Here is a 20,684-nt window from a genome sequence, read left to right on the forward strand (position 1 = left end):
ACTGCATCCTGCTCAAAGCAGTATTTATTAGAGACAGAATCAAGATAAGTCAATGCATAACAAAGCTTTCCCTCCTACAAATATGTAAACAAGTTGACAGCAAGTTATTATTACAATATAAGAATTAAAGCTTACATTTCTTTTTTAAAGTTAACTTTAGTCTCAATACAGTCTCTGGTCTGTAGCATTAAAAATAAGTCCTTGAAAAATGTTAAGGTATTACCTTTACAAACATTTCTGTAGAAAAATACTTACAAACACCAGCTTCCCATACATAAAAGCAACAACAAAAATAAAACTTATCTTTTGTCATGAATGATAAATGTTAAATGCATCTAGTATTTACATCAGCATTCTCTTCACCCAAATTTGTTTCTGCTGATTTTAGAATTCATGATAATCACAAAAAAGTCTGTTATAATATTCAGCTACTTTCAGGTAGCAAAATCATCAGCATAAATGGGCTAATATTGGCAATTACTTTGTAATCAGTCTGGCCTTTATTTGTGAAGGAGACCATCAATTTAATCCTTGTCTCAAAGTGTGAGTTTTGAAGTGTGCAGCAAGCCCTTGCTAAGAAATCAAGAGCCATTTCTGACCTATTTTGGAAAGGCTTGCAGCTGTCATATGATTTAAATACACATTGTAAGTACCTTTAATCTCTGTGGAAGTTTCTATTCTCAAACTATATTATCAGTTCCATTGGTGGTGGTCAATTTTGTGGAAATGCTTCCCCCGTAACAGTACACAATTTGACATGAACTATCTAAATTCAAAAAAAAAAAAAAATCAAAATAAAGTTAAGCCAAATTTTGTTGTTTAACATCAAGACATTTACTGCCAAGAGATGCATTGATCACTTTTGCAGCTGCTAAGGCAAAAAAGTTGGAATATTCCCTGTACAAAGTTTAAAAGATTGCATAATACTTAAAAAAAACAAAACAAAACAAAAAAACCCTCAAATCCAACAAGCCAAGAGAAATATATAACATTTGGATGAATTCAATCATACCATGGTGCCCTGTCAGGCATCTATTGACAGTGAACAGCAAAGAAGAAAATCTGATACCAAGAATGAACCGGTTACAGGGTAAATTCAACGACAAAGAATCAAGCTGTCATGGAAAAGCTTTACATTAGGACATTAAAAAACAGTTGGGAAAACACAAAGTGATAGCATTCAAGATGATATTAGCTGAAAGAACATGAATACATTTACACAAAAGCAATTATTATTATGAATACTGTCAGCATTCTTAGCCCCATGCATGTTTCATGAAAAAGAGAGTATTCTTCCAGAAGTTGAACTCTTGGGCAAAGGGAGAGAGGAAAAAAATTAGAACCTATTCATTAGCATAGTGAATTTACAGCAAGTCATTTACCACATTTCCCATGTAACGAAACCAAGGCAAGAAATTCATATCCTACCATAATGTAGTAAAAACTCTGCAAGTGCAACATGGTATTAGAACAGAAAAATCAAAGGAACATATCTAGAGAAATAAGCTATATACCTTATACTAAAAAAGGATGAGTTACATAAAAATTATGTAAAGAATGAAATATTTTTAGATTAGTATTTTGACTTACTACATTTGGTATTCACAATGGAGTAATACTGCTGACAAAGCTGCTAGCTGGCTCATTAAACTGGCCTGTGACTACTCAGTTAAGTGACATGGTTAAATACCTTGCAGTGTTTTCCAAAACCTTCACTGTGGAACTAACCATGACTTTTGAGGAAAAAAAAAAAAAAAAAAGCAGAATTTAGTATTTGCCACTATAAGTAGCAAGTCATGTTTGAGAAAGGCAATAGCCTCCCATATGAAATAAGTACAACAGCTTAATGACCATAGTTGTGCTGGAGCCTAAATTTCTGTTCAAATGATCTTGAGCCCTTTAATTGTGCAAGTAGTACACCCCCTGAACAGCAACTAGCAACTACCTGACCCTGCAACAAGTATCTGCAGTTCTGAAAGACTTACCTTGTGCCTTCATACAGAATTCTGACCTCTTGGAAGACAGTTTTATTGCCATGCTTACAAAAAAGCCAGACAAAACACTTAGGCAGTGCAAGATGCACCACAAGTGCTTGAGAAGGATGCTTCACTAGAGAATAAGGATTTACAGATTCCATTTAAAACCCATATTATTCTAGCTTGCAAGGAGGACAAGACACAAGTACAAAAGTCTTCTCCCTAACTTCTTAATACAAAGGCACACAGATAATCTTACCTATCTATAGCTTTCCTACATCCAGTGAAACAGATGGACAGCACAAGCATTCCTGAAGCTCATGGGATGGACCATGGGCCATGGAGGTCACCTTCTTTAACATCTCCTCCAAAGTCCACAAAGACTTCTGTCACAAGTTGATTGTACTACCAAGGGAGAGATAAAACTCAGTACAGAAAGAGGGCAACCTGATTGCAGTGCTGTAAAACTCTACCGGGCTACAAAATTCCACTGAGTCCTGCCCAGCATCTCCAAGTACCAGACAGTAAGGTAGCCAAATGATCTGATAATCTGATAGCAGCAATTGCCAACTCCGCTGTACAAAGGGGCATGAACAGTGCCTTTCAACACCAGGTCACAAACCTGTTTTGGTTAGAGGATAGCATTTCCACACTATCCTCATTTGGGAGACAGCAGACTTCCTGCCTTCTGTACACTACTGTTTTGTATAAAAATAACACAAGCTTTGGCTTTGTAGTCAGAAACGGAATGTTGCAACTTTTTACTATAGTGTTTAAGTCCCTTGGCATGCTAGAAGCACTGTCAGTATTGTTAGATTTGTCCCAGACAATTGCACTTGATCTACAAATGTCTACAGGTCAGTAGCGTGATTCCAGTACAGACCAGCTGCATTTTCATCCACACTATTCAAACCCTTGTCCAGAGGAGGCTAGTTCAGATGCCAGTACACTGTAACAGGCCATTACAAGTCAGCAGTGAACTTGCTATAGGTCTTAAAAAATAAAAAAAAAAATAAAATAAAAAAAAATAAAAAAAAGCTGAAAAATCTGCAGCAGACCCAAGCCTGTTTAGAAAGTGCTTGAACATCTTAGGAAAGTGTTTAAAAGCACTACAGCAGACTTGGGAATGACTACCATACCTAGAGAAAGGTCTAGGGACTGGTGTCCATGATTCAAGGGTAACGGGCAACCACATGCCATTTTCCTTTTAAAAAAAGTAACATCATGTATGCCAATGCCAAATAATAAAATACTACCTACAAGGAGTAGAGTCTTCCCTCCCATCTACAGGAAAACTAGTCACATAGAAAACTTAAGTTAGTCCACCTCCGAGAAATACAGAAAATAGAACCAAAAGAAGCCTCAAAAGGTCCCTTAGTCTTACTATGCAAATATTAATGACATGGGACACTAGGTTGTGGCATAGCTGACAAAGACTGTTAGAAAAAGCTATTTATATGTAAATATTTTAATAATAAAGCAGCAGAAAATACTACACAGCCAATTTTAGAACCAATGTATGATATGAAATAGACTTAAATATATACATGCATATATGTTCATACATTCTTAAGGTAATCTAGAGCAAAAATAACCCATGGCCTGAATAGTCAATCATATATGTGCCCTCATGTCAGCATGACTTCTATTTCAGAGCTGACAGACCTCAGGAACATGAGCAGCCTATCACTGGAATTGCTACAAGTGTCACTTACCACAACTAACCAAAAACTGACTTTGTAAGTCCTGTTACCTCTTTCTAGCGGAAGAGAGGGCAGGAAGGGAAACACCACACAAAACCCTGTAGTCCTGTAACACACAGAAAGGCACCTGATAATGTTAAGTGTTAGTAGCAGTTATCTACAGCATCTTACTAAATGGAGATACGCTTAAAAAGGACTATGAAATGGATTTGCTGGCATTCAAAGCGTAAGTCTAACCTACCTTAAAAGCCACTAAAATGACATGTAAATCACTAAGTGTGCAAAACTATGCAGTTTTGCATAAAGTGCTACACATACCCCCCAGTTTGCACCTATTGATCGTAAGTTTCTCAAGTTTGGAAATATGATGAGAGAAGATCTTAAAGGAAAGACTAGATCTAATGTAACCTTTCCTTACCCACCTTCACCCACTGTCCTTTAAACAGGACATTTTTAAGTTACATTAAGTTATAGTCCTTTTCAAGAATTGTAGCTCAGAAAAAAATTTAGAGTATTCTTATCTTGCCATGTAAACTAGGAGGTCCTGAATTTGATGAGCTCCAAATATCTACAAAAGCCTCTGCTAATTCAATTGGACTTTTAACTACTTGGGTCTGTTAGTATATCTGGAAAAAGCTAGTTTTTTGTTATTCATTTAATTCTCATCTAATGAGCGCTGAAACTCATATTATAGCCTGTCCAGATTTGTCCAAATAACATGTAATTACATAAAAGCAGAGGAATACTTTATCCCACAGGCTCCTAAAACCCAAGTCCTCCCATATCTATTCATACATATTCATGATATGAATTACACACAGATCTTTAAAACTTGATGTACTGAAATTATTAGAATACAGTAGTTAATGCTTGCAAGCATTGTGCTGTACACTCAAAAATATACTGTAGGCCTCTTCTTTACTCTGTATTTCAGTGATCCATAGCGTATCTGATGAGAAAACAAAACAAAAAATTAAGACGATCACACACAGCTTATAACTACTACCATTCAGTAAATTATCTTATTGAATAAATGGAATGCCTAAAACATGTTAAAAGCCAATCTAGTTATGGTAGAAATGAATCTTCAGTAAAACTGGACGAGCACGGAAAGGCTCATCTAAAAGTAAGATCTCTTAGGAGATTCCTTACACATTTATTCTGAATAGTCTTTAACAGACACACACACACACACACACACACTTTGAATCCTACACAGAAACCTCCTTGTGGGTAAGTAATAGCAGGCAATATGGAATAGCATAGAGTATCTGCATAAACCAAAAAATTCAGAATAGACTTTCATCTGCTAAGCAGCACATACATAACTGTGCAATTAAGCCACTTGGATGCAGATGCTACCTACACCCCGGCCCAAGGGGAGCAATTCCTGGAACCTGGGCTACCAGGTGCCAGTGTTAAGAAATAGATCTGTGCTTGTGCTGTTACCCTCCCTTTCCTCCAACCTTATTTTCCCCCTCCACGCACACAGTGCTTAAGCACCCCAAAGTGAACAGAGCTCTAAATCTTGATATTGTCACATACTCTGTTCTCCATTTGACATTCTACAACCCACATTTTTGATAATCTCCCAATAAACTAGAAAACACACTTTTAATCTCTGCTTTAAAAGCATCAAGGTACATTACTAAGCAAACTCAATACTTGAGTAATTTATACTTGCCTCCTTACGGCCTTTAATAGTTTTCACAGATTTCATGCTTTGAGACCTTCGAAGGCCCCTCTGAGCAAACATCTCATCTTCTGAATGTGTCCCCTCCATGTCTTCATCTGTTTTATCATCTCCAGGATTTTTTTCCAAAGGCATTTTGTAACCTTTAAAAAGTAGTTGCATAAAGCTATTTAATAGGAAATAACTAACTTTTAGATTTCTAGCGAAAGCCATGAGCTCATCTTTTAAAACAGAGGTTTCATCTAAAGAATGTACCAGCCTGTCAGCTGTCTGGAAGGAAACAGAATGCAGTTTCATGCTTGCTTAAGTCACTTAAGAGCTTAAGTCACTGTAGTACAGGATTAATGCAAAACACTATCCCCAGCAAGTTTGCATCAGTCTTCAAACCAAAATGGTTCCAAGTTTCATGTTATTTGTTACTTAGGAAGTACCATGTATCTTTTTTGGAGGGAATTTTTCAGTAGCATGTCTCAATTCTCTGAAGAGACATTAGTTGAAATACAAGATGAAAACTAGGAAACCTTAAAGCAACAGGGTTCCTCATGATACACCTTCCATTCCATGTAAGCATAGTTAACATTAACTGATTACGCTTCTTTCCTCAACCTTGTTCTCCATTCCTCCTTTCCCACCCCTAAGGAACAAATCCTAACCTTTCTACTTAATTTCTCCCAATTACTGCCAGAGTTCATTTCAAACTCCTAGTTTAGGATCTAGGATTAGTTTTTAGATCTTTGAGTATCTTTCCTCATATTCACATACTTCTGTAAATACATTTAATATCAAAGTTCACTTCAGATAGATACAATCCCGAAGTGTTATTTTTAAGGGTAATTTAAGTCCTGCAAATCAGGACCGAGATTATTACCAGAGACTCTCACTAGAGGGTGCAAACTACTTAAAAATAGGTGCTGAAGAGATTGAGGCTCATAAAGGCCCAGTCTCCTCTCACCAACATACTGTAAGGCCCTCTGCAAAGGGGTCTGTTTTTCACACCCAGGCCTCACTTAGAAAATCATTCCTGAGCCTATGGGGTCTAACACTTAGACATCTTTTAGACTTCCAAAAGGGCAAAAAGGGGAAGAAAAAGAGTCAAAGTTTTTTTTTTAAAGAAATATCAACCTTTTTACATTTTAGCCTCTTAGCTAAAAACAGGACAATCAACAGATATCCACTGGAGTCTCTTTTAAGCAGAGATTCAGTACAGTGCATTAATAAAGTAAAATATTTGCAGAAAAAATTTACTCTGCAGGTTGCTGCACAGTTGTTTGAGCGTTGACACACAGTCTATTATGACAGCTAAACGCTTTCATTCTCCCTATCATCTACCCATCATTAAGTTTTACTTCGGCTAGTAATTCTTGTTACTAATTGTCAAAAATAGGAGTAACGAGTCAGGTTTGACCTCACTGTTAGTGGCTGCGAGAAGAAAGTAATTTTGGAGCTATTTCTCAAGCTATGCAGTATATTATCCTGCTCATATTAACACTGTTCAAATATGCCCGAGTCCTTTGGAACCCTTTACCATTTCTAGGCAGAAAATATACTCCTGTTCTTCCCCATGTGCCTTTCATGCACATTTTTATAGTTAGACCCAAATCCTTTGTTTTTGCACCAACACTTACCTGCAGATTCACTTGTAGAGGCTCTGGTTTTCCTTTTTGTTTCTGGCAGTGTTTGATAGGGTCTCTGGCCCACTGGCTCATCTCCTTGTATAGTGGTCAGGTCATGCATACTGAAACTTCTCAGCTTCTCGGTTATTGCACCTTGACTCTGAAATAGAAGAGTGTCTTCAAAAATATGTTTTTGACTTCACTATTCGAGCTGGTTTAAGAAGGTTATATCCTTTTTTTGGGATATTAAAAAAAAAAACTCTGAATACAGGCATGCAGTAAGTTTAACATTTCCTTTTACTTGAGCTTTACTGCACATGACTCTTGGGGGGAAGAACAAAAATAAGTTCAGAGCTTAATTTCTAATTTCTCACTTCACTCCTTTAATCTTATCAAATAAAGGTTAGGTGGTGGTAGCAGGGAACATTTAAAGCTACAAAAATAAGTGTTCAATACACTTCAAGCATCATATTTCTGAAGTAGTGCTAAGTAGTATAACCATGGTTTTAACATTTCCCTTAAAAAATATGGCTAAAAAAATCTCTGCAATTTATATTTTACTTTCCATAAATCTGAATAGGTATAAGAAAGGAGACTAGCATTAAAAATACAATGCAGTACTAAACCAAATAACTAAAAAACTTGCAGCACTATAAAATCTCTAGGTGACAGAAAACTTGAAATCATAAACCACAGATTTATGGACTGGACTACAAGTAAGCAAGCTTGCTTACTGAGAGATCTTTATTAACATAATAAAAGCTTAAAAATCTTAGTATTACATACAAGTATAATTAATCCTTTTTCAACATTAATATTCCTTATCTTCATCTACATCTCTTCTGCATGGAAGCTACAGGGATTCTCCCTTTAGAAAGGAGGTTTGTCAAACATTTATTTCATCTTGTATCTAATCTTATTATTAAATGCTACAGATTGTATGAAGCAATATAAAGAACAAGTACATTGCTCAATGTCACATTCAAGTAATATTTCATTCTTCTCTCTTGCAAAGAAAGCAAAAATCGCCACTTCAGAGCCAGGATAACCTGTGTATGACTTCCACCTTGAAGAACGCCTTGTGATCCTTTGGATTTTTGTTTTATTTCATTCTTTAAAAGTAAACATTTGTGTAAAACTCATTTGAACGCTAGCAGGAGTCTGCTGGGACAGAATTCCTGCCACCTTTCTTGGCAACAGCATCAGCCTAAGGCAGTTCTTGCACCACTGGCCCTCGCCATTTGTTCCTGTTTTTGAGCTGACAGCTGCTTGCAGATGGTAGGCCAGCACACCAAGCTCACCCCTGCTAAAAACAGCCACAGAGCACAGAGATACTCCCCAGGTTTGCACAAAGGGTGCGTGGGGAGTGCCTGAAACCAAATACTCATTTTCTAATGACCAGCCTTCTAATGACCAACACCAAATTAAGAGTGTTCTATACAGACGAGAAGGATGTAATTTAATTCTTACCTCAGTCACTCATTGCAACTAAACAATTATGCAGATTGTTTTCCTCATGAGGGAAGCAGAGACCTTGACTCTTCTAGTTCTTCCTACACATACATGCACTCACCGAGGAAGACTGACAGTTCTCAGCACAACTGCAGTTTCTGGCTTAGAGTTACTACATTTTGTTGACATTGCACAGGCTATGCATAAAGTTTGCTGGAAGTTCTGCAGTTAGCTTGCTTTCCTGAAACACCTTATTCAACAACTCACTGCTTTAACTGACTGCCACTTCCCAAACACTAAGTGAACTTAAGGCCAGTCTGTCACTACAAGAGGCATCCTGCTACTCCAGTTCTTGCACAAAAAGGCATTTGCATTTTAAACTGAATGAGGAATCAACTATGCTTGAGAACTAACATGCAGCTGTGAGGACACATGAAAACGGCCAGAACTGCTTCTTTTGACAGCAACCACCTGTGTACAACATTTGCTGCAGAGTTGTTCAGTCTGCATGCAATGCTGGAAGAGACATCAGCCCAGGCTGAGCCCCCGAACACCAATCGATACCTGAAACAGACCCACCCAGCTCCCAACAGAATCCATAAGGATTCAGCACAACTTCACTTGCTTTAAAACTGGAGGAAATCTACAACTTTGTGACAGAAGCAGATTTGGCCCTAAACAAGGTACAGGAAAAAGATACAATTGCATAATGGTGGCACAGCAAGTTTGTTCATCAGGTGATGTACTAGAGATAGTCTGATGGAGACTGTGTAGCAAAACACCATTAAGATAATTAGTGTGCTAAGAAGAATTCAAGTTACAAGCCTGTATTCATTGTTTCTCACTGGGGATCCAAGGGATTGCAGCCTAGCTGGGAACGTTCAACCTTGCTTCTTCAATGCAGCCTTTGCATAGCAATTTCACTTCCCAAGGAGAAAAGTCAAACTGCAGCCACAGAATCACGCTGTGCCCTGAGCCAAACTGCCCAGCTACGGAGGTGAGAGCTGCCGGGGAACACTGCCTCTTTCAAGGAGGGCGGCACAGACGGCGCCTGCGTTCCGAGAGCACTTGCCAAGATGGAAAGTTTCACTCGAGTCATACATGCAGCAAATGTTAATAAATTTTTTTAAAAAACACACTAAGATGCAGCACATACACCCAACAGTACAGATATGAGGGCTCTGCATCCACTGCTGTACTGCATAGTACCACCCTGTGCAAAAACCCCCAGTCTCCTCTGGTCTTGAGGCACTCTCTCCATCTCCACTGAAGCCCTAGGAAGATCCAGCCTAGCCAAATCAGGACAGACTACGCAGGGTGTGCAGGATTCAAAGTAGGAGACAAGTTTCAAGTTCTTACAAGCCACCAATCTCCTAGAACATTCTGGGCAAGCCTGGGGAAGGTTATTCCATCACCAAAGCCCAGAAGGAACAGAATTACTGTCTGTTGAAACTAAGCTTTTCTGAAGGTCTGGAGCCCTTGCAGCTTGGAATGAAAGCCTGTCTGAAAAATACCACAGGCTCCACAGAGCCTCCGGAGCACAGAGCCGCCACGCGCAGCGCCTGCATTCCCAGCTGCGCTCCCGGACCTCGGCCGATCCCCTCCACATCCACAGAGGGGATGGGTGTCCCGTGAAGGAGCTCCACATGGGCCAGGGTCCCCGCAGGGAGCGGAGAAAGCGGCAGAGCCCAAGGGAGCTGCTGGTCCTGACACTGCCACAGGCCGCGGCGGGAGATCGCACCGAGCCCGAACACCAACAGCATCAGGCCAAGCAGCAGATCTAGAAGGATCATGCAGCACCAAAACACCTGCCCTCAAAAAAGAGCTTTTAAACACTCAAGATCTTTAAATGATAGTAGGTGTGACCCTGTATAAAAGGATAACTCTTTTCACAGCTTAGCTCATTTTCTCACAAGTGCTGAAACTGGTTTTCTCTAGTAGCCAGAAATGCCAACAACGAGGACACATAGGCAGCTCACATCTTCCAGGACCTGGGAATCAGGTTTCAAACATTAGGGCAACTTGGCTTTCTGTGAATAAGTTCTATCTGTGTCTGACAAAATTCCACACAGGTGAGCTGAAAGAACTTCAATAAGTTTCATATCAGCAACAAGATCCTTCCCATCTATGATACTTAGCATATTTCAAAATACCATTTCAAGTGGTGCCTGTAAAACAGCACAGCCAGTGCAGTCAAGCCAAGTAATCATGTTGCAAGCAGTTTAAAAAAAGGGAAGAACAACTTTATGATTGGAAGGTATTGTTTGGAGATGCTTTTAATGCGAACAGTGGCCAATACCAGCCCCAAAGTGTCATTACAAGACAAAGAGAAGTCACTGCTGCTGCCCGCTACGTTTCAGCTGCGCTACAAGGGAGCAGGTTTAAGTCTGTGACAGGTTTTGGCAGACAGCCCTGGGCTGCGGGTGCCTGCGCCAGCCAGCCTTTCCCCACTATCCCGCATGCCTTCGACAGCCCCGGAGAAAAGCATTTTTGCCCCCACTTGTCATGATGTAAATACTCCAGAAAGTTTACAGGTTAATTCTACTACTCTTCTAAAAGCAGGCAGAGCCCAGTGTCCTTTCCTTGGACACTGCAGTGAACAGAAGCTTCCTTTGCATCTCCTCTTGCACGTGCCTCTCTGTCTCAGCTCCTAATTTGAGAGGCAGCCTGTGAGAATAAGCATGCCTGTGCCACCCAAAAAAGAAAAGCGTCAACTGCACCTCTCTCCCATCAGAACTGTTTCCACTAATAGGATTCCATTCCTGAAACCCTATAGCACATTGCACCACCTCCTGCTGAAGGGATAATCTTTTCACCTGCTGGAGGCAGCAGTCAGCCCTTGGAAAAATAGGGAACCAAATCAACACCACATGCGCCGTCTCCATTTGCGTGCACAGAACAGCCACACTCAGCTTCTTGGAATGACAAACTGAAGAGAGGTTTAACATGCCAAAATAAAGTTTTTTTTTTTTTTTTTTTTTAAACTCTTCTTTTTAACAATCATGTCTATTTTAGGCAGAAAAGCTACCACAACACCAAACACTTAAGTGTCTCATCTGCACTAATTCTGTACAAATATTCACGAGCACATTTAACAAGTTTTAGCAAATAGGGCAGGTATCTTTCCAGTCACAGCTGAACAGCAATGAAATCCATTGACATTTGATCAAATGTTATTTGATCAAATGTTATTTGTTACTTCAGATGAAGGTGGGAGGACATATGCATGTTATTTATTTTATAGTATTTATGTAGCACTAAGGATTAACAGGGAAACATCCACCTTAGCCAGCCAGACATGGGGAAAAACACACAGAGCATAAGTATCATTACAGGTGCACAACCGGTATGTTACAATTGCTGTTTGGCAGAAAAATAGCATTTTTAGTATTTAGAATAGCCCTGTTCTCAGATTCGAACAGCAGTATACCTGCATAAGAATTTTTTAAAGGACCTATTTTCATGTTGGACACTATTATTCCGCTGGAGGCATGCTCTATTGAGAGCCTGAATAATAAATAAAACCAGTGACCAAACTGAAGCACGCTTCCAGTATTTCAAGCTCATTATATCCATATTTTAAACAGATTCGTTATTTTCAAGCTACTGCCCACACAAGTTTAAGAGAGAAAGTACACAAAGAATGGCCATGATTTCTTTCAAATCTTCATTTTGAAATAGCATTTGAAGACGTAGTTCTTGAAAACATCTTTGATTTATAAGGCAAACTAACATACAACACAGGAATTTCTTAAGTTAAATACTAACTGTTCTTTCTTATCTGTGACAGGCTAAGATCTCTACATTGCTTCACTGCTTCAATTAAGAGCTTTCAAGTTTCAGTCCTGTTACTATGAACACACTTACATTTGTTTCCAGGAGGAAATCAGCCCTGACATGCTTGAAACTATCAAGTAATTAGAACTTAAGTGCCCCATACTTCTTGTTTTCAATTGAGTATTCCATCGGACACACATTACAAATGACTAACTACACTGGCCAGTTCTACTCCTTTTGGTGGGTCACTAGTTGCTAAAAAGCTTTCTTATGAATTTATTATTTGTTTTCCTTGATCTAGAACCACCTGAAATTCAACTGAAGACCATTAGTTCTTTCAGAATTCAAATCAGGAGCAACCAGAGATTATTTCACTTTTGGCTTTAATGGAAGATACAAGGCAAAGCAAGATGCAAGCTTAAGCTCACCACACTAATTCACTTGATTTCTATCAAGTTGCAGGCAAGTTAATTGAGTCAATGCAACTTTTGATCTGTGGTAGTCATCTTCCATGCCTTACTTCAGATACACAGTTACCTTAAGTTGACTGGAGGAAAACACCAGAAAGAAGCCTGAAATCCTATAAATAACTTTGGTTACTGACAGGAAAGCACAAAGGAAAAAGAAACCATGATCATATTTGCTAACAGTCTGCAGAGAAAAATGCATGGTATCTGTTGATTCACCATAAGTCAATTCCCATCAAACAAGTACAAAACAGTTTAAATATATGTAATATGAAGAGGACTATAGTACTGCATTCTCTATTTTCCATGTTTCAGTATATTTGCAGAATTAATCTGTTCCTTGAGGAAGAGCAAATCCTCAAATCCCTTACTTTGCCCATTAAGTATAATAAGGACAAAAGGAGTTAAGAGAAGTAAAGAGCTACCTTCACAGCTGCTGTCACTGCAGCAGAGGCTGCTAAATTCAACCCTTGTCTTCCAAAATTCACCATGGTCTCATAGCCTTTTTCTTTGGCTTGCACAATATATTCATCAATCTCCTAAAAGGAAGAGAACAAATTCAAGTTTCAAAGGGCTTTCAAAAAAAAAAAAAAAAAAAAAAAAAAAAAATCACTTCTCACTGACAGGAAATACAGTGGAGATAAGAAATTTTCAAGAAAATATGTTAAAGAATAACTAATCTGCTTTTGTATCCTGGAGAATTCAATTAACACATATATATCTCCTTAAAAAAAAAAAAAGAAAAAAAATGAAGAATTTCTTGGAAAGAGAGTTGGATCACAGAAACCAGAGCACTGACATAGTTCAGTACCCAGGACAATATAGTCATGATTTGTCTCCTTCATACTGAATACCTGGAACTGGATATAACAGCTTCAAGGTAGTTCACAATAGCTAACAGACTAGTGAGATGAATCCCTTTGGCTTATGAAGTCATCAGCAGTTTGCAGGTCAGCCTTCATCACGTCCAGATGACATTACACCCCCCTTCAGTACCAGCAGGGCTTGCGTCAGTCGCAGGATTCCCCAGGGCCGGCACTAACAGGTATGGACACCACGCTGCTGCCAGCATCTTCAGGGCAGCCTGCACACCTCTGCTGATCACTGTCCCACAAATCCAAAAGCAACAGAGAGCCACCCAGGCAAGTCTGTGGCTAAAGCTACTTCAGCTGGTTTCTGTTTTCAGCTGGTTTCCCCACATAGCTCAATCTCTTTTCAATTTGCACACCAAGTCATCCACATTGTTCATTAAGCTTACCAGCATACGGTGTTTCCACACTAGGCATTAGTATACAAGACAAGTTCTTACCCTTTCTTTAGAAGAGAGAAGAGGATGAAGAAGTTTCCTGTAGATTAAACTTGCTCCTCTTGTATATGGGGAAAGGAGCCAAACAACAAAAGCAATCTTCAGTTCATAATACAGTGGAAACCTACAGACAGATTAAGTTGCACATTATCAATAACTGCAGTAAGAAAATGCACACTAGTTCACGAGGCCTTTGCAAAAAAGGACCATCAAATGTTAGCACAAAGTTCTTCAATTATCAGAGGCTATACAGGACAAAACATTCAAGTTATTTACAAATTTATTTTTAAATTTAATACATCACCCAAAAAGAAATGGATAACAAACCTCCTTTGCTTTACAGTCCTGCACAGAAAAAAAAACCCACAAAAGTGATCCATTTACGAACTCCATTCTCCTATTCTGATTCTGCAGCAAAGGAAGAAGTTTTATATTCCCTACTTACAGGGGATTATAAACATACAAAAAAACTGCAAGGGGGTTCTACTCTACGTAGAAGAGCTTTATCTGTGAAAAAATATCTGCAAGTGCAACTTCTTTATAAAGATTAAATCAGTACAAATGAAAATACCAGAAACAAGTATACCTACATCCAAAGTTAATAAAAAACAGACTTACCAGGAGACTGTTAGGTCAGTTATTGTTTCAGTAACTGTATAGAGAGCAAACACAATCCAATACATCATCCAGCGAACCTGAAAATTAAAACAGTCTTCAGTAAGAACTGCAATTTCAGTGTTTCACAGAATACACAATACACTATGGTTCATCAGTGCATAGCTGTCAGAGCAAGACATTCAGTATCACCACAGTCTGTATCAAATAGCTTTCAAGTGAAATTATATAAAGATCCCAGAGGGTATTTTCCAGTGGTAGGAAGAACTGGTGGCAGCTGCAACAAGCTAAATGAAACAGCCTGGTCATCAGGGTCACAGCCTCACCTAGCCTGTCTCCCCATTCCATCTCCAGCATGCTCTACTAGTGGCAAGGGAAGCCCCACATGCAGAGACAGCCAGCCCATCAACACACATATGAAGTCTAATTCCCACCACATGCCCAAGACTTCACCCTTGCACACCCCTCCATTCACCTATAGCATACTCAAGCACTCAGCGTTAGTAAAGCCAAGTAGCCTCTGCTTTTATAAATGAATAAGGCATGTTGTGCTTTGCACAAGAGTTCTACATGCACAAGAGGCATTTTGACATTAATACAGAGGCTAGGAAATAGGAAAGCATTTCCACTGAACTTCAATCCTATTCTTATTCCAAGAATCATGACATTCTTGTTAATAAAAAACTCACATCTAAGTGTCTTGGAGAAAGATAGACACATATACCCCAAGGCATGCAGGACTTTCATTGTACATCACTGTTTTGGGAACAGATGACACTGATTTGTTTAACTGACTATTTGGTTCTGTTTTCTATTTAATATTTCTTGAATATCTGTTCAAATTTGAGTTTAGATAGATTGCTTCTTTCAGAATAAAGACTGCAGAAGCAGTCCCATGGATTTTTCTAGAAGACAAGTGACCAACAATAGTACATTTCCAAAAAAAGTCAAAATAGGTTGATGCAAACTACTGCTGTGTTTTTCCAGATACTACACACTAAACCAACATTTTTGTAAATTCAAGTGCTATCGGTGTTGAAAAACAAAACGGTAAAAGCAAGATGTCACCTGCAACCAGACACAGTATGTCACCTGCAACCAGATGCAGTATCTGCTTCATTTGCAATATACAGATTATTAATTCTTTTGGCCTATACTCAAAGTATTAAACACCATATACACTAAACATGAATTAAAGTCCTAATTTCACATTATTTTTTGCAAAAGATTAACTAGTTTCCTCACCCTGAGCATTGTTCAAATATAGTCTACGCTTCAAAGCTATCTTTCTTTGAAGTGAACTTACAGAAGTGCTCAAAACCTTAAGCCGTACTGCTGCCTATTTCATAGCTTGGCATTACACTTACAAACTACCTCCTTGGTCACTTGAGACCCATTTATCTTAAATAGTTTTCCGCATTTCAATTTGAAAAGAACCTCAGTCATGTGATGACATTTTTCACTTCAGTCACTCAGAGGATTTAGATATTTTAGGCTTGAATAAGCTAAAACAAGTGTACACAACAGCTGAAGTCATCACTGACAGAACATGTGACATTTGGACTGGTGACCCTTCTGTGAACCACAGGCCACACCTGAGCAAAAAATAAAGTTAATATCCACCCTCACCCCATCATGTTATACAGTACATAGTTATATGAATTATTACGCTTTTACACCCATGCTACTCTTTCTAGCTTATTTAGAAATTTAATAAAAATAAAAACTTTACCTGGAATATTTGATCAGGCATAACATACAGGACACATTTCAATGAAGTATATGTCATGTCTGAGAAACATACGTCGGCGTTTTGAATAGTTCAGTATTGCCACTGCACTTCCATATTTTTTACATTTAATATTCAGAAAGGGATATCAAGCTTCCATTATTTATTACATTGCATAATGAAATTTCACAGTTGCATGACAGCAGAAACATTTAATTAAGCAATTAAGAGGAACAACTTACATATTCCTTCACATTTTTTGTCTTCACAGCTTTGTACGAGTAATAAGCAGGATACAGCATCCCAAAGACGAGCCTTTTGGGAAATAAAGAGTGCTTTTAGAATCTGTTATGTTGTACATGGCAAAGTGGCAACACATTACCCAGATGCCACCAACTCAAAGAAACCCACTGTTTCAGAGATTGGTGGAAAAAAAAAAATCACAACATTATAGGCTGTTTGAAGTAAATCTGGTAGTACACAAGAATCAAGCAGCACCAACAGACGAGGCTGTAAGCCCCTGCAGGCCACGTACATTTCCCAAGTCTGTCTCAAAGTGTAAAACCAGTGGCCCTTCTGGTTCAGCTACAAGCAAAACCAGCCCAGCAAAAGACTCCTTCAGCACAAGCATACCACTACTAGCTATGCTACATGACAGAGCAGAGTCATTAGAGGGCTCTTTCAAATCCCTCATGGTATATTTAAAATGAGTTTGTTTTTTTTCTGAAGTCCAATTCTGCTTAATACATTAAGTATATGCTATAAAGCAGGGCAAGAGGTCTCCGGCCACCTATGCTGAGGAGCAGAAAGATCCGCTTTAATAATAGGTTTGTTGCTACACAGCACTTGCAACTAAAGTCTTGGTCAGAGTGATGGAGCAGTTCTTTATGATAAAGCGAACAGCAGCAGTTGCCATCTCCTTGGCACATGCAAGAACTCCATATTTTTGCTTCCTTAGGTAGTTATACTCTGCAAAAGTTAGAGCTAAGGGCAGGCAGCTGCTTAACTAGTACAAAGCAGCAGTAACAGAAGTCCGACTAGGTCCCTGCAGCGTTGCCTCCGTCCAACATGTTCAGCATGGTTATGTGGGACAGGTTCATACTTCTAGCAATCTGTAAAGACTGTTTAAGAAAATGCAAAACTCAGTGCAATGTGAGAAAAACAAATCATTTAAAAAGAAGATGCATCACATGTTTTCAAGAAGAGTACAGCAGGGGCAGATCAGGCATGTAAAATTTCAACCCAAATGGTTAAAGTTCCCTAAGGTTAGTAGATAAAAAAGGGGGGGGTTTATAGTTGTCATGTGCCTTTAAATATGTTGTTCCACCTGTTTCACCTACAGAACACTGTATGATGCAACCCACTTATTTTGCTGTCAGGCCCAATAAAGAAGTATAAGAAGTTGCAGCCTTGTTTTACTCCCACCTCCAACTGCTCCAAGAGCCTTCATTTCCTACCAGACGTTGCTTGCAGAGACAATTGCACAGCCTTCCTGCTATTCAAGACAAAGCACCTTTGAGTTCAACCCATGGGACATACCCTGCCTTCCAAACACCTCTCTGCAGCACAGGTCACATACCTGACTAGTTAGGAAAACTGTTTTGAATACCATCAGGCACCTCCAACAGCAAACACACAGCACAAGTGAGAATAAAATATGAAATTGTTAATAGCAATACCAGGACTTTCCAATATCAGCAATACCATAGAGAAGGTTTCTCTATCTTTAATGCAGGAAACATCTCCAGGCTGTACAAGCCCATCCAGACTCTACTCACAGATCATGTGCTCCAGCCGTGCGACTGCCTTGGTGGCCTCTAGCTTTCCTCAAGATAGCCACCATCTCCCTTGTACCCAGCAGCCCCAAATTACATACAGTCAAACGCATAAATCCTACATCTAGCTTCCATCCTCTCCACAGCACAAAATACATATTTTCCTCATTACAAAAAAAAAAAAAAAAAACCCACACACACACACCACACACACAAAAACAAAACAAAAACAACAAAAAAAGAACAAAACACACCCACAAACCACACGATAGGAGTCCTGTAAGAGAGAGCTCGTGTACCGCATCACTGTTACACCAATGCACACTGAACAACAAAACTGACAGACTGGCAGTTTTGTTCAGCAGTGCAACATGCATGATAAATTAAGGCATGAATTCATGCTGCGGTTTATAATCTAGAGATGCATGTGCAGCATTGCCATCAATGTTAAATTGGAGCCAAAAGATTATGGTTCCTCAGGCACTTTAAGTCTAGGCTAAGCTGCCACTTTGCTACAGGAGACCTTACCTGCAAGTTTCACATGTGGAAATGCTTCTTGAAAAAGCCCTGCCTACTTGAAATGCAACTGGGCATACCAATCTGTAGACACCCACCCAAACAACAATTTATCACAATCCAAAGACCTTTCATTCTCAAATCAAGGGAAGCACCAGTTAAACCCCTGCAGAATTTTCTTCTGCCCAATTAGAAGAAAATCCTGAGAACGTGATTTAAGAACTTCACTTCTCCCCAAATACACAATATCTGAGAACAGCAGGAATATTAGATCGAACACCCTTATTTGGATGGAATTCTGCAGACAAGAGCTCTTCCTCTCTTTTGTCCCTGGGGAATATCCTGTTCAGCAGCCCAGCTCTAATGGCTTTCACCTTTCCTTGTTCTTCTGGATAAAATTACAACCACAAAATATCAGAGATAAAAAAGCATCATTAGACTTTGATGGTGAAGTTTCTTTCACTAGAGGAAAGCCACAGAAGAGGCATCTGAATATCTCAGCCACTAAGCTACTGGGCAAGTGTGCACCTCATTCAGTTTCTCAGAAACAGCCTCAAGTTATTCATAGAGTTACTAGTGACTATATGCATAAATATCTTCCTATGAGGCCTAGGAAATAAAAACAGTTTCAGTATCAAATTCTTTGAATCAATTTGTCAGGCTTTGGGAAAAAAAAAAAAAAGAGGGGGGCACAGGGAGAAGGAGAAGCACTATATTTTTCTGTCCACGCTACCCTCAGTATTGCTTTTATTAAACAGTCAATTTCATTCTTCATTTTAAACACCAACTTATGCCTCAAGCATGACATTATGTATCTTATAGAAAGAAATTCTAACAGAATGGAATTTCTTGAGAACACTACTTCTGAAATAACTGATCTTCAAGAAGAAAGGTGGTTATAGCTTAAAGATTCTCTTATTATTACCAAGTTAAAAAAGTCCTTGCAAGTTAGGAGAGGGGATAGCACAAGAAAACACCGTAAGTTGGTAGGAAGGACTTCGTAGTTGACCACCTCTGATTAATACTTATCTCCAAACAAAGAGATGGAAAAATCCAACTCTTACTTCATGCATAAATGACTCGTTTATGTCTGAGAATATTACAGATGTCATGAAAACCTCAAATTGGAAAGTGCATTTGTTTTTGCTTAATCCTCACCATATGCATGCATGTGAGAGGCAGATGAAAAGCATGAAGGCAGCTGAAATACAGCTAGCTTCCACCAGCCAACAGTTTGCAGGCTCTGATAAGAACTGAGACAGAATGAATTAAGGCGGGGGAGAAAAAAAACAAGGTTATCAATTTTTACTACTTATTTTTAGCATTCTTCTAGAATTCATTATTAAAACCAAACAGCAAGAAACTCGAGTAACACAGTATGCTGTTATTTATTAGTGTGCAACACTGCTATAACATGGAAGTGTTACTTAGTCACTTGCCCAGTGACAGGGTACAACTAGCTTTTCCATCTCCTTCCTTCTCTGACACCAAAAGGGTAAAGAACAAATAATAATAATAAAACACATTTAGCCAGTAATATTAGAAACTAGTTATTGCCGTGTCCAGAGCTGACACTAAGCGTGAACAACTCTGCTGCCAGCTCCGCTATCACTAACTCCTTCGCAATACGTAGCCTACTCTTCGCTGACCTTCAGCTGCACTCATCAGGCAAATTCAGCTTTGCCCTCGAGCATTATGCCACACACGAGTACACAGACACCACAGTGAGAGAGCTCGCTGGAGCTGACTGAATATTAAAGGCAGAAAAGCAGAGAGCAGCAGAAGGAAGCCTTGGCGCAATCAGCATCACTGTCATGGCTAAGACAGCACGGGATCTTCAAACAGCTTTCCTGTTCAGGCAGATATTGAAAAGCCCACAGTTTTTAACACCATCTACTGCCACACTCATGCATCCTTCTCCTGGGTATCTCTCATCACGTAACCATACAACACGCTTCAAGACTGTGCGAATTTAATAACTTCAAGGTATATATTTCTTTTTTTAAATGCAGTCTGTACTTCACAGTGGATATGAGCATTCAGTCAGCTCCTACAACTGCAA

The 20,684-nt window shown here is 39.1% G+C and overlaps 1 protein-coding gene across 1 annotated transcript in view; it reads right to left on the reverse strand.

Annotated features, from left to right (window-relative positions):
• Window positions 1-4,554: 4,554 nt before the first annotated feature.
• REEP3 (receptor accessory protein 3) overlaps window positions 4,555-20,684 on the reverse strand; it is a 28,546-nt gene continuing 12,416 nt past the window's right edge. The window contains exons 2-8 of the mRNA XM_088526455.1: window positions 16,574-16,646; window positions 14,606-14,682; window positions 13,991-14,111; window positions 13,107-13,220; window positions 6,998-7,145; window positions 5,364-5,515; window positions 4,555-4,628 (exon numbers count right to left, since the gene is read on the reverse strand). Coding sequence (XP_088382581.1) covers window positions 4,572-4,628; window positions 5,364-5,515; window positions 6,998-7,145; window positions 13,107-13,220; window positions 13,991-14,111; window positions 14,606-14,682; window positions 16,574-16,646 — 742 coding nt within the window. The 3' untranslated portion in view covers window positions 4,555-4,571. The remainder of the gene's footprint in view (window positions 4,629-5,363; window positions 5,516-6,997; window positions 7,146-13,106; window positions 13,221-13,990; window positions 14,112-14,605; window positions 14,683-16,573; window positions 16,647-20,684) is intronic.

This window comes from Tinamus guttatus, unplaced genomic scaffold (assembly GCF_059628265.1).
Source record: "Tinamus guttatus ecotype Peru unplaced genomic scaffold, ASM5962826v1 Tinamus_guttatus_pri_ptg000246l, whole genome shotgun sequence".
In the NCBI taxonomy this organism is placed as follows: domain Eukaryota; kingdom Metazoa; phylum Chordata; class Aves; order Tinamiformes; family Tinamidae; genus Tinamus; species Tinamus guttatus.